Raw genomic sequence first — 14,829 nt, forward strand, 5'->3', positions numbered from 1 at the left:
ATCAATAAAATAAAAAACAAAGACCATATGATTCTCTCAACTGATGCAGAAAAAGCCTTTGATAATATCCAGGATCCTTTCGTGATCAGAATTCTTAAGAAAATAGGCATAGAAGGGACATTTCTTAAACTGATAGAGGCCACTTACAGCAAACCTACAGCCAATAATCATATTGAATGGTGTAAAATTGAAAACATTTCCACTCAGATCAGGAATGAGGCAAAGATGCCCACTGTCTCCACAGCTATTTAACATAGTAATGGAAGTCTTAGCTATTGCAATCAGGCAAGAGAAGGCAATCAAGGGTATCCAAATAGAGTCAGAGGAGATCAAACTCTCACTCTTCAGTGATGATCAAATGATCCTGTACCTGGAAAATCTCAGGGACTCAACTTCAAAACTCTTAGAAGTGATCAAGGAATACAGCAGCATCTCAGGATAAAAAATCAATACTTACAAATCAGTAGCTTTTCTATACGCCAACAATTGTCAAGCTGAAAAAACAATCAAGGACTCTATTCCTTTTACAATAGTGTCAAGGAAGATGAAATATCTGGGAATTTACCTAACAGAGGACATGAAACTCTGCGAAAAGAAATAGCTGAAGATGCTAACAAATGGAAAAACACACCATGCTCATGTCTGGGTAGACTCAACATTGTTAAAATGTCCATACTACCCAAAGCAATCTACAGATTTAATGCAATCCTTATTAAAGCACCATTGTCTTACTTGAAAAATAGTACTTCATTTTATATGGTATCAGAAAAAACCGTGAATAGCAAATACATTACTCAGAAATAAGAATAAATCTCGAGGTATCACATTACCAGACTTCAGGCTATACTATAAATCTATAGTGATCAAAACAGCATGGTACTGGCACAAAAACAGAACAGTAGATTTATGTAACAGAATAGAGAACCAAGAGATGAACCTAGCTGCTTATCATCCTTTGATCTTCAACAAGCCTATCAAAAATATTCAGTGGGGGAAAGACTCTCTATTTAACAAATGGTGCTGAGTGAACCTGTAGAAGACTGAAGGACCCTCACCTTTCACCATTAACAAAAATTGATTCTCACTGGATATAAGACTTAAACTTAAGACATGAAACTATAAAAATACTAGAAGAGAGTGCAGAGAAAACACTTGAAGAAATTGCCTGGGAGAATATTTTATGAGGAGGACCCCCCCCCAGGCAATTGAAGCAACACCAGAAATCCATTACTAGGATCTGATCAAACTAAAAAGCTTTTGCATAGCCAAGAGCACAGTAAGTAAAGCAAACAGACAACCTTCAGAATGGGAGAAGATTTTTGCAGGTTATGCTTCTGACAAAGGTCTGATAACTAAAATCTACAGAGAACTCAAATTAATCAATAAGAAAAGAATAAATAATCCCATTTCTATGTGGGCAAGAGATTTGAACAGAAACTTCTCTGATGAAGACAGGCGTATAGCCTATAAACACATGAAAAAATGCTCGTCATCCTTAATTATCAGAGAAATACAAATCAAAACCACTTTGAGATATCATCTAACTCCAGTAAGATTAGCCCACATCACAAAATCCCAAAATTATCAATGTTGGCGTGGATGCAGAGAGAAGGGAACTCTTCTACACTGCTGGTGGGAATGCAAACTAATATGACCTTTTTGGAAAGAAGTTTGGAGAACACTCAAGGAACTAAAAGTAGACCTACCATTTGATCCTGCAATTCCTCTACTAGGTATATACCCAGATGATCAAAAATTATTTTACAACAAAGACATTTGCACCAGAATGTTTATTGCGGCCTAATTCATAATAGCCAAGACATGGAAACAGCCCAAGTGCCCATCAACCCATGAATGGATTAACAAATTGTGGTATATGTACACCATGGAATACTATGCAGCCATAAAAAAGATTGAGACTTCACATCTTTTATGTTTACCTGAATGGAGCTGGAACATATTTTTCTTAGTAAAGTATCTCAAGAATGGGAAAAAAAGTATCCAGTGTACTCAATACTACTATGAAATCAATATATAACCACCTCACACTCATACGAATGGCAAAACATAACTATAGTCCAGAAAGCAGAAGGGAAGAGGAAAGAGAGGGGAGGGGAGGGGGAATATGGGAAGAGGGAGGGTATTTGGGGGACCTCATCTAATGTGCATGATGCAATGGTACATTTCAAAACTATTAAGAAATAAGTATAATTGTGATGGATGTGTTAGTTCAATGTAAACATTTCACATTATATATCAAAGCAGTACCCTGAACCTCATAAATGCATCAATGTACAAAGTTATGATTTAACAAAAAGTAATTAATTAAAAAATAAGTAAATAAAAAAAATAAAACCACTCTGAGATATCACCTACCCCAGTGAGATTAGCCTACATCACAAAATCCTGAAACTGCAGATGCTAGTGTGGATGTGGCAAGAAGGGAACACTTCTACTCTGCTGGTGGGATTGCAAACTAATACAATGTCTGTGGAAAGAGGTATGGAGAATTCTCAGAGAACTAAAAGTTGATCTTCCATTTGATCCCACAGTCCTAGGTATCTACCTAGAAGAAAAAAATCATTTTAGCACAAGGACATTTGCACTAGAATGTTTATTGCAGCTCAGCTTACAATTGCCAAGACGTGGAAGCAACCCAAGTGCCCATCAACCCATGAATGGATTAACAAACTGTGGTATTTGTATACCATGGTGTACTATTTAGCCATAAACTTTACATCTTTTGTGTTTACCTGGATGGAGTTGAAACACATTCTTCTTAGTAAGGTATCACAAGAACAGGGGGGAAAGTATCCAACGTACTCAATACTAATATGAAACCAACATTTAAACAACTACACACCCACATGAAGGAAAAACACAAATCTAGTCTAGTGAAGGGGAGAGGCAGGAGAGGAGAGGAAGAGGGAGGGAGAGCAATCGGTGGGATCTCACCTAATGTGCACAATGTGAAGGTGTTCAGCATGCCTCCTCGGCAAAGGGATCAACTAGAACTTGAACTTTACCTTAGAAATGAAAATAATGTAACCTATACATTTGTACCCTTATATTAATTTGAACTAAAAATTTAAAAAATAAAACATATCAACAAGAAAAGAGGCAAATGGTATCAATCTAGTTCATTGCTGGTGAAATTAATCAGACTATTTGATTAAAGTGGTATCTTCCACTTGTGGGATCTTTCAGACCATGTATATATTTCAAACTTCTACTCACTAGCTTAAACATCCATTGATAATTTTTGACTAAATTATTACCAAATACTAATTTGCCAAATGGTGGCTTTCTAACTCCACAATTCCTTAACATTTATTTAATGATGTTCCACTATAAGAAAGAGGTTTTCCGTTTCTTCCATCTACTTATTTATTTATATCAATATGGACTCATTGGTCTCTGTTTTATTCAATAGATTATAATCTATTTATAAATAAATCATGAAGGCTTCCACATAAAGGCTCATATAGTAATATAATAAGATCTTTCACATTAAAATGATTTATAAGGTCACCTCAAGCACTGAAATGGTGTGACTCTGAGAACATGTTGGTGTTTACATTTTTCACTGTAAAATATTTATAGACTTTTTATTTTGCAGATTGAATAATCCAGCTCTGACAGTAGACCCTGATTTCAGACTATGGTTAAGCTCAAAATCAGATGGTTCTTTTCCGATTCCCATTCTTCAAATGAGTTTAAAGGTAAGAACAAAGTATAATGGATTTTAATATTGACTAAGAACTCCTGTTTGAATGTACCTCATCTTGCATTCATAACTCTGAATTTAAAAGAGAGGACTAGATGTATGCTTTGTACGTAGCCCTATACTGCAGACCAGGGAGAATGCCAAAGTAGATCCCTGCTTCCAAGTAATTCACAGTTTAGATGTTTGTTTTCTCAAATAAGAATGCTAGGCTTCTAATTGTTATAAAATATGTGATTTGTGACCTTTTCCTATCCATCACTTCTCTAGCTTTTTCCTTCTCTCTGTTCCCCTTAACCATACATATTACAGTTATTATGAGTCTGGCAGAAATTAGATTAGAATTATTTACAAAAATGTCGTAACTAAGGATTTATCTGTGACTTCTATTCATATCCACCATCAAGGTTGAATAAATACTAAGACTTAGTCAATTCTGTTAAACAAGTGACCAGCTGAAGTCCTAATAGCAGAGAAAACTGACCAATGGCATGGGCAGAATGCTGTGCCCAGACACATGAGCATATACACACTTGCAACTGTAACATAATTGGCACAAGAAATCAGGTGGATGGGGCACTTTTCTGACAGAGTCCTAATCTAGCCCGAGAGTAAATCAGATTCACTCTTGGAAAACTAAGAAACTTCCTGTCACACTGCTCCCACCTCTTCCCTGTCTCCTAAATACATGTACCTAAACTGGCAATACTGAACCGCTTCCCAACAACCTTGCTCCCGAAGAAGACAGCACATGGATTGATTGGAGAAACCCACAACTCATAGTCTAAGACTCAAGGCCTTCCACTTATCTTCCAACATCAAACTCTGGCCATTTATGTCTGGCCAGAAGTGGGGACTTTGGGAGATAAAAGTAGTGGGAGCAGGGGAATAATGACATTTAAGACATTTCATGGTACGTAGGCCCATTGACCTAATTCCACTTTGTGTCCATCAATGTAAGCATTTTAATGTAGTTATAATGAATGCATTAGTGCATGTATAAAATGTTATGGGAGTTTTTTGTGGGGTTTTTGTTAGTTTTTGAGAGACAGGGTCTTACTATGTTTCCCAGGTTAGAGTGCAGTGGCTATTCACAGGTGCTGAATCATTGCACACTATAGCCTCCAACCCCTGGGCTCAATCTGCCTCCCACTTCATCCTCCCAAGCAGTTGGGACTATAAGTACATACCACCATTCCTGGCTTAAGGGAGTTTTTCCTATACGACTACTTACGGACAGAGATAATCATTTTCTTAATATACAAATAAAAGGACCTACAAATAATTAAGGAAAACATTAACATCCCATAAAAAATGGGCAAAGGTCCCAAGAAGTCAGTAACATGAAAAAATTAAAAGTTCAGCTTCTAGCTATCAGAGAGATACAAATCCTTTGATAGCCCAATAACTTGGCAAAAACTATAAATAGTTGTGGTAAAGTTAGTGCTGCTATTAAAGGTACTATGAATAACTATTCTCATATAATGCTGACAAAGTAATATCAGAAAGATATTAACCCAGAAAGTAAGGTAATTTTGATAATATATGTACAATGTATATAATAAAAATAACACAAGATTTTTTGATTTACCAATGAATCTTGAGAATAGCTTTATTCTTAGCTACTTTTATGTATGTGTGTACATTTATATATATATATATATATGTATATGAACTGTGCAAATAGGATAACATTTCAGACCCCTCACATTTTCAGACTTAACGGCCACATTATCTCAAAAGCCCTCCAATTGATTCTCTCCCCACTCAACCCCCAATCTCTCATTTCAATTATCCTAGTTAAGAAATCAACCAAATGGATTTTCAAGGCAAGTAAAATAACTTAGTGTAACACCCAATTAGCTTTTCTCATTTTTAATAGCAATGATGACTCAACACATTTGTTAGCTCAGTTTTTCTGTTATAATTTGGTGCCCCCTACATCTGCTGCCTTGCTGAGGCCTTGCAACCTCTGATTCTGATATCCGTTGCCTTGCAACTTAGTTGCCTTGACATACAAGTTTAGACTACAGAATCTCTTCATTGTCAAACTTTCTAAACTGCTGTGCTTCCCAAACCCTATATTTAGAACAAACAGGAATTCTTTTAATAATAATGTTCTACTTCCTATTTTAAAATACAAATTGGGGGTCAGCACCCGTAGCTCATTGAGTAGGGAGCCAAGCACATACACCAAGGCTGGCTGGTTGGAGCCTGGCCCAGGCCTGCTAAACAACTATGACAATTGCAACAGAATAACAGCCAGGGTTGTGGGGGGGCTGTAGTCCTCAGCCTCAAAGGCTGAAGCAATAGAATCACTTAAGCCCAAGAGTTTGAGATTGCTGTGAGCTGAGATGCCATGTTGCTCTACTGAGGGTGACATAGTGAGACTCTGTCTCAAAAAATAAATAAAATGAGATAAAATAAAAATTGGAACAGTAGAAAATCTGGAACAATTGTTTCATAGAAGTTTTCAAAGAAAAAAAAAAACATTTTGATTTGCCAGTGAATCTTGAACAGTTAACATTCTTAGCTAGTTTTTTTACCAGTGCTATACAAAGAAGAGTCCCTACTGAACCAACGCCTACATCTGTCCTCATATGTCATTTTTATTCACATCTGTTTTAAAGATTGCTGTAGAACCTCCCCAGGGGTTGAAAAGTAATTTACTTCAAACATTTGGATTCACTGGAAGTGGAGAGGTAACAGAAGAGTTATTTGAAAAACGTGACTGTGGAGAATGGTGGAAAAAGCTTTTATTCAGCCTATGTTTTTTCAATGCTGTGATCAATGAAAGAAAAAATTATGGAATATTGGGCTGGAATATTATTTATAAATTTAATGCTTCAGACTTGGAGGTAAGTATAGTCTCTTCAAAATAAGCAGTAATAAATAAATAACAGTAATATATAAACTGAGAGCCTATTATGTATCTAAAACTAATACTAATACACAAATACTAAGTGTTTTATATAGTGGTAAGAGAAAGAACTCTGTAATAAGGCAATAAAGAGTTAATGTTTAAAAACAAACTTTGAAGCCAGCTTTTCTGAAATCAAATTACAGTGCCAACACTTATAGTTATATAAGTATTTAATCTCTCAGGCAAACTAATTAATCTCTTAGTTTCTTTGGCTAAAAAAAAAAAAAAAAAAAAAGCAGGACAAGGGAGACAGATAATCAGTGCTGGCTCCAAAGAACCATTTGTCAGCATCATCTATTCTTTTAAAGCAAGCAAGATTACATTGGCCCATTGTGGGAGGGTGAAAGTTTAGCTTAATAGTCTTTCTTTACCACTCTGTATATAGAGCCTTCTATTTGTGTTTTATTATTGGTGTTTTCATTATTGCTAAAATAGACACAAAGCAGTACCTGTTTAAATCTTTCCCAGGTTAATTTGAATTCTGCCTCCAGTGCATAACATGTCGCCCTTGATTACCATTGATTTATATGTCAGACGGACTTAACTTTCAGAGGAAAACTTTGATTCTGCCTCAGAGTCTCTATCACCTAGACCTCTCCTAGATGAGTAGCTTTCTGTGTCCTCTATATGTATCCATTAGGCTTTTTAATTTTCACAAGAGGCTGTCACTGCCGGCTCAATTTCCTATCACAGTATATGGTTCCACACCCAACAAGGACATGGCATAAGACTCTTTGGGTATCTGACAAAGATACCCAGATACCCAGATATCTTTTGGGTATCTAACATGGCTCTTTGGGTATCTGTCAAAGGATATGAGTTCAAGCATGCTTCTGTCCAGCTATTCAAAGCTCAATCAAAAGGTAAACAGTACCATGCAGGAAATATTTACGCTATATATTAGACATTTGATAGGTAAATAATTGATATCTTCTTTCCATTTGAATAGAGAAATGGATTCAAGGAAAGGAAAAATAGCCTTTAAAGGAAGCAGCATAATGTCTATATTAACAATGAAGAAAAAAAAAAGAAATAATAATTTGATAAAACTATCAAAACTAAGAGGGAAAGTATGAGACAACAAAGTAAAATAATAACATAAATCAAAGTGGAAGAAATTATAGCTCTTGTATTAAGTATAAATTGACTACCTCCCCTCATTAAAAAAAAACTATTAAACTGGGTTAAAAAAAACAAAACCCAGATATATTATAAGAAAAACACCTAAATTAACAAAGAAAGCTTGAAACTACCAAGAAAATAAAAATAGGATAATGCAAGGATGGCAATATTAATATCAGGCAAAGTAGAATTTAAGGTGAAAAATGGCAAATAGGAGAAAAACAATTGATAAAGAATATGTAATGGTCCTGAAAATGGTTAACATTTATAGAGTTTACTCTCTATGCTTACTCTCAGGCTTTATGGAGTAATTAGTCCTTACAATAGGACCTTGAAAATAAGGTAGTATTTTTTTTTTAAAGAGATAGAGTCTCACTATGTTGCCCCAAGTGGAGTGTTGTGGCATGATCATAGTTCACTACAACCTTGAACTCCTGGGCTCAGGCAATCCTCCTGACTCAGCCCCCCTCTCCAAGTAACTGGGACTATATGTGCATATGCCCGCTCCTAATTTTTTAATTTTTTGTAGAAATGGGCTATCTCTCTGTTGCCCAGACTGGTCTCAAGCTCCTGGCCTCAAATAATCCTCCCACCTCAGCCTCCCAAAGTGTTGGGATTATAGGCGTGAGCCACCACACCTGCTCAAAAAGGTATTATCCTCATTTCACTGTCACAATACAGGGAGATTAAGTAACTTGCCTAATTAGCAAGTAGAACAGGCATAATTCAATCCTGAATAGCCTGGCTTCAGAGTTTGTAGCCTCAGTCATTATACAATATGAATCTACATTTGTGAGACAATAGCTCATTGTAAGCACTGCAGTCCCCAACCCCCAGGATTTGGACTGGTACCAGTCCATGTCCTGTTAGGAATCAAGCTGCACAGCAGAAGGTGAAAGGGGCTTGGCGCCTGCAGCTCAAGTGGCTAAGGTGCCAGCCACATACACCTAAGGTGGCAGGTTCAAATCTAGCCCGAGCACCAAACAACAATGACAGCTGCAACCAAAAAGTAGCTAGGTGTTGTGGCAGGCGCCTGTGGTCCCAGCTACTTGGGAGGCAGAGGCAGGAGACTCACTTGAACCCAGGAGTTAGAGGTTGTTGTAAGCTGTGATGCCACAGCACTCTACCCAGGGGGACAGCTTGAGGCTCTGTCTCAAAAAAAAAAAAAAAAAAAAAAAGGAAGGTGAAAGGCAGGTGAGCAAGCAAAGCTTCATCTGTATTTACAGCCACTCCCCCTCACTTACATCACTAGCTGAGCTCCACCTCCTATGACATCAGCAGCAGCATTAGATTCTCATAGAAACACAAACCTTGGCTCAGTGCCTGTGGCTCAAGTGGCTAAGGCACCAGCCACATACACCTAAGGTGGTGGGTTCGAATCCAGCCCGGCCCTCCAAGCAACAATGATGGCTGCAACCAAAAAATAGCCAGGCGTTGTGGCGGGCACCTGTAGTCCCAGCTACTTGGGAGGCGGAGGCAGGAGACTCGCTTGAGCCCAGGCCGTTGGAGGTTGCTGTGAGCTTCGATGCCACAGCACTTTACCCAGGGGGACAGCTTGAGGCTCTATCTCAAAAAAAAAAAAAAGAAAAAGAAACACAAACCTTACTATAAATTATGCTAGAGGTCTAGGTTGACTGCACTTTATGAGAATCATTAAGGCCCTCCCTTTTCTAATTAATGGAAAAATTGTCTTCCATGAAACTGGGCCCTGGTGCCAAAAAGTTGGGAGCTATGTAGCATATACATATATTTATGCATATACATATATAAACACAAACATATGTACATGTACACATATATATGTATAGGTAATTATTATAGAAAATTTTAAAAAGAATTCCATCTGGTTGGACAGTTCTAATAACCAAAAATAAAACAAATAATAGAAAAATATAGTCAACAAAATTGATTAACAGATCAATATGAAATTGACTAACATTCCTTCAACAGAGAATATATATTTTTTCAGATATCCAAGAAACTGTTACAAAACTCAGTCATGAACATAGACAGAAAGAGAAATCCTTGACAATGTTGTGGGCCACATTCTCTGATCACAATCTAATAAATAATAAAAATTTGACCCTCAAAAAATCTTACCTTGAAAACTAAGTAGCATGTCTTTAGATAACCTTTTGTCAAAAGGATATTAAAGAAGTTACAAAATATCAAACACAATGGAAGTGAGACTGTTTCATATCAAAAAGGGCATATCAATACAAAAGCTATACTCATATAAAAAATTATGGCCTTAAATGTCTTTATTACTAAAGAAGAAATACAAGAAAAGGAAACAACAAAATAAACTAAAAAAGAATAAAAGATCAGGTACAGTGGCTCACACATGTAATCACAGCACTTTGGGAGGCCAACACAGTGGGCATTGCTTGAGACTAGAAGTTCAAGACCAGCCTGGGCAACATAGCAAGACCCTGTCTCTAGAATAAAAATTTTAAAAATTAGCAAAACATGGTGGCCTGTGGCTGTAATCTCAGTTGCTCAGGAGACAAAGGCAGGATAATCATGTGAGCCAGGAGTCTGGAGCTGCAGTGAGCTATGATGAGATGCCACCGCATTCTAGGTTAGGCAACAGAGCAAGACACTGTCTTGAAATAATTAATAATAAATAATTAAAACCCAAAAGGATAAATATAAAATCTCATACTGATAAAATATATTCAAAAAGCAAAAAGAAAAAATAAATTCAAAAATTGGCTTTTGATAAGACAAACTTTGAAAATCTAGATGAACTTGATTTCCTAGAAAATATAAATTATCAAAATTGACTCAAAAATAAATGAAAATTTGGGGTAGATTAATTGCCATAAAAAAATGCAAATGTGATGGTTTTGTAGCTTGCTTCATTTTAAACTTTAACAGATAGTTATCATATTAAAATATTCCAGACCTCTCAGGTTTATTTTGTGAAACCAACATAATTATTTAAAGATAATATACATGGCTCGGCGCCTGTGGCTCAAGTGGCTAAGGCGCCAGCCACATACACCTAAGGTGGCGGGTTTGAATCCAGCCCAGATCCACCAAACAACAATGACGGCTGCAACCAAAAAATAGCTGGGCGTTGTGGCGGGCGCCTGTGGTCCCAGCTACTTGGGAGGCTGAGGCAGGAGACTCGCTTGAGCCCAGGAGCTGGAGGTTGCTGTGAGCTGTGAAGCCACAGCACTCTACCCAGGGGGATAGCTTGAGGCTCTGTCCAAAAAAAAAAAAAAAAAGATAATATACATAAGAACTATAAACTAATTTTACTTAGCACTTGAGTTATAAAAATTCTACATAAAATATTGATAGATTTCAGCAATTTATAAAAAAATGCATTATAACCAAGTTGGATTTATTCCAGGAATGCAGAAATGGCCAAATAACTAGACATCCATAATCCTAATCTGTATGATCATCTCAATAGATATAGAAAAGACATTAATTATGAATTCTGGACCCATTCTTAAATTTTTAAAAAACTCAAATAAAATTAAAAGGAACTACTTAAATATGACAAAGGCCATCAAAAAACAACAGTGAATATCATTCTAAGTTGTCAAATACTGAAGTTGTTTTAAATAAAATAAAAAATCAAACAAGGATACTCATTGCCACCATTATCATTCAACAGTGTCTTAGAAGTTCTACAAAATGCAATGAGGAAAAAAATTACATAATTCATATTAACAGTGTAAAAGAGAATAAGAAGAGAGAAAACTATCTTTTAGTTGTAATATAATTATATATCTAGAAAATCTAAGAGACTAGTAAAAACAATCCATTAATTAGAGAATTTGGCAAAATAACTAGATAAAAGTATAAAAATCAATTACTTTTCAGTAATCATGAACATCTACCTAGAAATTGAAATCAGCAAAATGGTACTTTCATAATAGTGATGAAAAATTTTAAATACTCAGGAACAAATTTAACAAGAAATGTATAGTTTCGGGTGCACCTGTGGCTCAAGGAGTAGGGTGCCAGCCCCATATACCACAGGTGACAGGTTCAAACCCAGCCCTGGCCAAAAAAAAAAAAAAGAAAGAAAGAAAGAAAGAAATGTATAGTTTCCATATATTTAAAGAGAAAATATCTATGCCTATTTGAGAGTTGACGTTAAAACATCAGAGTAAGTTGAAAACATACTGAAATAATAGAGACTGGTGGATTTTATAAAGGTTTCGATAAAGGTGTTGGACAATTCCCTGAGCCGGTTCCCTGGTATTCCATGGAAAGCACTGCGCTACCTGATTGGGGAAGTGATTTATGGTGGCCGGGTGACTGACAGCTGGGACAAGCGATGCCTGAAGACCCTTCTCTACAGATTTTGTAATCCTGAAGTGCTAAAGGATGACTTCACTTTCTGTAGCAATAAGGTAAGAAAAGAATTTATCTTCTGACATTACTCAATTATTTTAAAATAAGCATTGTTGGCTCAATGCCTGTGGCTCAAACAGCTAAGGCGCCAGCCACATACACCTAAGGTGGTGGGTTTGACTCCAGCCCCGGCCACCAAACAACAATGATGGCTGCAACCAAAATATAGCCAGGCGTTGTGGCGGGCAGGCGCCTGTGGTCCCAGCTACTTGGGAGGCAGGGGCAGGAGACTCACAGGAGACTCGCTTGAGCCCAGGAGTTGGAGGTTGCTGTGAGCTGTAATGCAATGGCACTCTACCCAGGGGAATAGCTTGAGGCTCTGTCTCAAAAAAATAAATAAATAAAAAATAAATAAGCATTGCCGCATTATTTAAAATATGTATTTCAATAAATTTTAATGTTCATTTTTAATGGCTTTTATTAGCCTTCAGTATTGCAAAAGTCATTTACTCTCCATGCTATTAAATACAATATTATGTAAGACAGTTAAAAAAAGATAAACAAAAAGTAACATTCACATTGTCAGCTAAGAGTATGTCTATCATAGAAAGCTTTGACTCTGAGGTTCAGCATGGAGTCATCAGTTAACTTCTCTTTTTATTTTTACTTTTTTTTGCATTATTATTATTATTATTGCTCAATATTTCATTGCAGCAATCATCTGATTTCTTTTCTGAATGTATTTATCTTCATTGGTTCTTTACGAGGTTTTTTGTTTCTAGTCCTTATCTTAAACATTGTTATTGTTATTAAATTTTAAGCCTTTTTAATTTTGTGAAGGCAAAAAGTGGAAACCAAATAAACACATGTATATGTATAGAGAAAATAAAATAAAAATTGACATTCTAAAAATAAAAAAGATAAGGAAGTTGGTCGAGTGCAGTGGCTCATGCCTGTGAACCTAGCACTCTGTAAGGCTGAAGCTGAAAGATCACCTGAGCTCAGAGTGGCAGAGCAATTAGAGCAAGAGTAAGACCCTGTTTCTACTAAAAACAGAAAAATCAGCCCAGCACCATGGGGCACTCCTGTAGTCCCAGCTCCTCAGGAGGCTGAGGCAGGACCATCACTCGAGCCCAGGATTTTGAGGTTGCAATAAGCTAGGATGATGCCACCCACTCCAGCTCTATCCATAGCAACAGAGCCAGACTCTGTCTCAGAAAAAAAAAAAAAAAGTTCATGCCTTCTGAGAAGCTAGAATATAAAATAAATACAAAGCACAAGAAAGGAGAAACAGGCTAACATTTATAGATCAACTATTCCATGACAGTCCTTATATATATATTTCTCATTTAATGCTCAAAACAATCATGTGGCATGTGGAGTACAGGTAAGAATTACATCAGCCAAGCTCGTACAACTAGTAAGCAGCAGTGCTGAGATTCAAGACCTTTGCCCTACCCCAGAAAGATAAAATTCAACATCTTCTCTTGTTCTCTGTTTCCTCTTCTCCCCTCTGAGTTTCTATCCTCCATCCAGGCCTCCACCTTTGTGGAGCAGAAATCTCCAGGTTAGACATCAGCCACTGTGCCCCGTCCAACAGTTGCTAGCATAGAAAAGAAAATTGCCCATCTCTGACCTTATAGAGATTGGAGGGTAGGACTTGACATAAATTTTGATAAGTGGGAATTTGTAGAGAAAAGGTGAATAGAAGGGCTTGGGGCCCATAGCACAGTGGCTATGGCGCCAGCCACATACACTGAGGGTGGCAAATTTGAACCTGGCCTGGGCCTGCTAAACAACAATGACAACTGCAAGTAAAAGTAGCCGAGCATTGTGGGCAAGCACCTGTAGTCCCAGCTACTTAGGAGGCTGAGGCAAGAGAATGGCTTAAGCTGAAGAGTTTGAGGCTGCTGTGAGCTGTGATGCCACAGCAATCTACCAGGAGCAACATAGTGAGACTGTCTCCAAAAAAAAAATAAAAAGGTGAGTAGAAAGTGAAAAGAAAAATGCCATCTTATGAGAGATCTTTGTGAGTGTGATATAATCAAGGGGAAAAGAAATGAGATCCACATTTCTGCCTAGGGTCTTAAGAGTGTGGATAGATAGACAAAAAGGTAAATGTGATATTTTAAGGAGATTCATTTGTAAAAAAAACCTATAGAATGACTAGTAATAGTCTATTTTGCTGACCCTTGTGTCAAGAAAACATTACATTATATCCTACTACTTGCCGAGACAGGAAAAGCTTTGCTTATTTATTTGTTTGTTTATTTGTTTGCTTGTTTTTTAAGATTTTCATTTTCAAAACTATTTAAAATAACATCACTGTTAGATTAAGAGTCCTTTAAGTCACCCCAAAAGTAAAATGTGCATAGTCTGTATACAGACTATTATAGTAAATATGAATTATGTGAATCAGGCATGCAATAACATATAGCATACAACTGCGCTGGCAGAATTACATCAGACAATAGAAACGTACTCTAAAATCACGTGTTTTAATTGTATAGCTGCTTTGAAACACTGGGAATTTTATGACAATTCCAAATTGCCAGCTTTTTCTGTTCTTTTTCAAAATCTTAGCTGCTTCTGCAGGTACCTCCCCCTGCCACCCCCCCACCCCACCCCACCCCCGCAGTTTTGGATGGGACCAGGTTTGAACCCACCACCTCCGGTATATGGGGCCACACCCCCACTCCTTTGAGCCACAGTTGCCACCCAACTTTTCTTCTTTTTTTTTTTT

General features: G+C 36.9%; 1 protein-coding gene across 1 annotated transcript in view; it reads left to right on the forward strand.

The window, feature by feature from the left end:
• The window catches only part of DNAH14 (dynein axonemal heavy chain 14), a 554,037-nt gene that overhangs the window by 487,999 nt on the left and 51,209 nt on the right, over window positions 1–14,829 (forward strand). The window contains exons 73-75 of the mRNA XM_003791010.1: window positions 3,620–3,722; window positions 6,355–6,582; window positions 11,948–12,134. Coding sequence (XP_003791058.1) covers window positions 3,620–3,722; window positions 6,355–6,582; window positions 11,948–12,134 — 518 coding nt within the window. The remainder of the gene's footprint in view (window positions 1–3,619; window positions 3,723–6,354; window positions 6,583–11,947; window positions 12,135–14,829) is intronic.

The sequence above is a fragment of the Otolemur garnettii genome, unplaced genomic scaffold (assembly GCF_000181295.1).
Source record: "Otolemur garnettii isolate 467f Iridium unplaced genomic scaffold, OtoGar3 scaffold00045, whole genome shotgun sequence".
Classification (NCBI taxonomy): domain Eukaryota; kingdom Metazoa; phylum Chordata; class Mammalia; order Primates; family Galagidae; genus Otolemur; species Otolemur garnettii.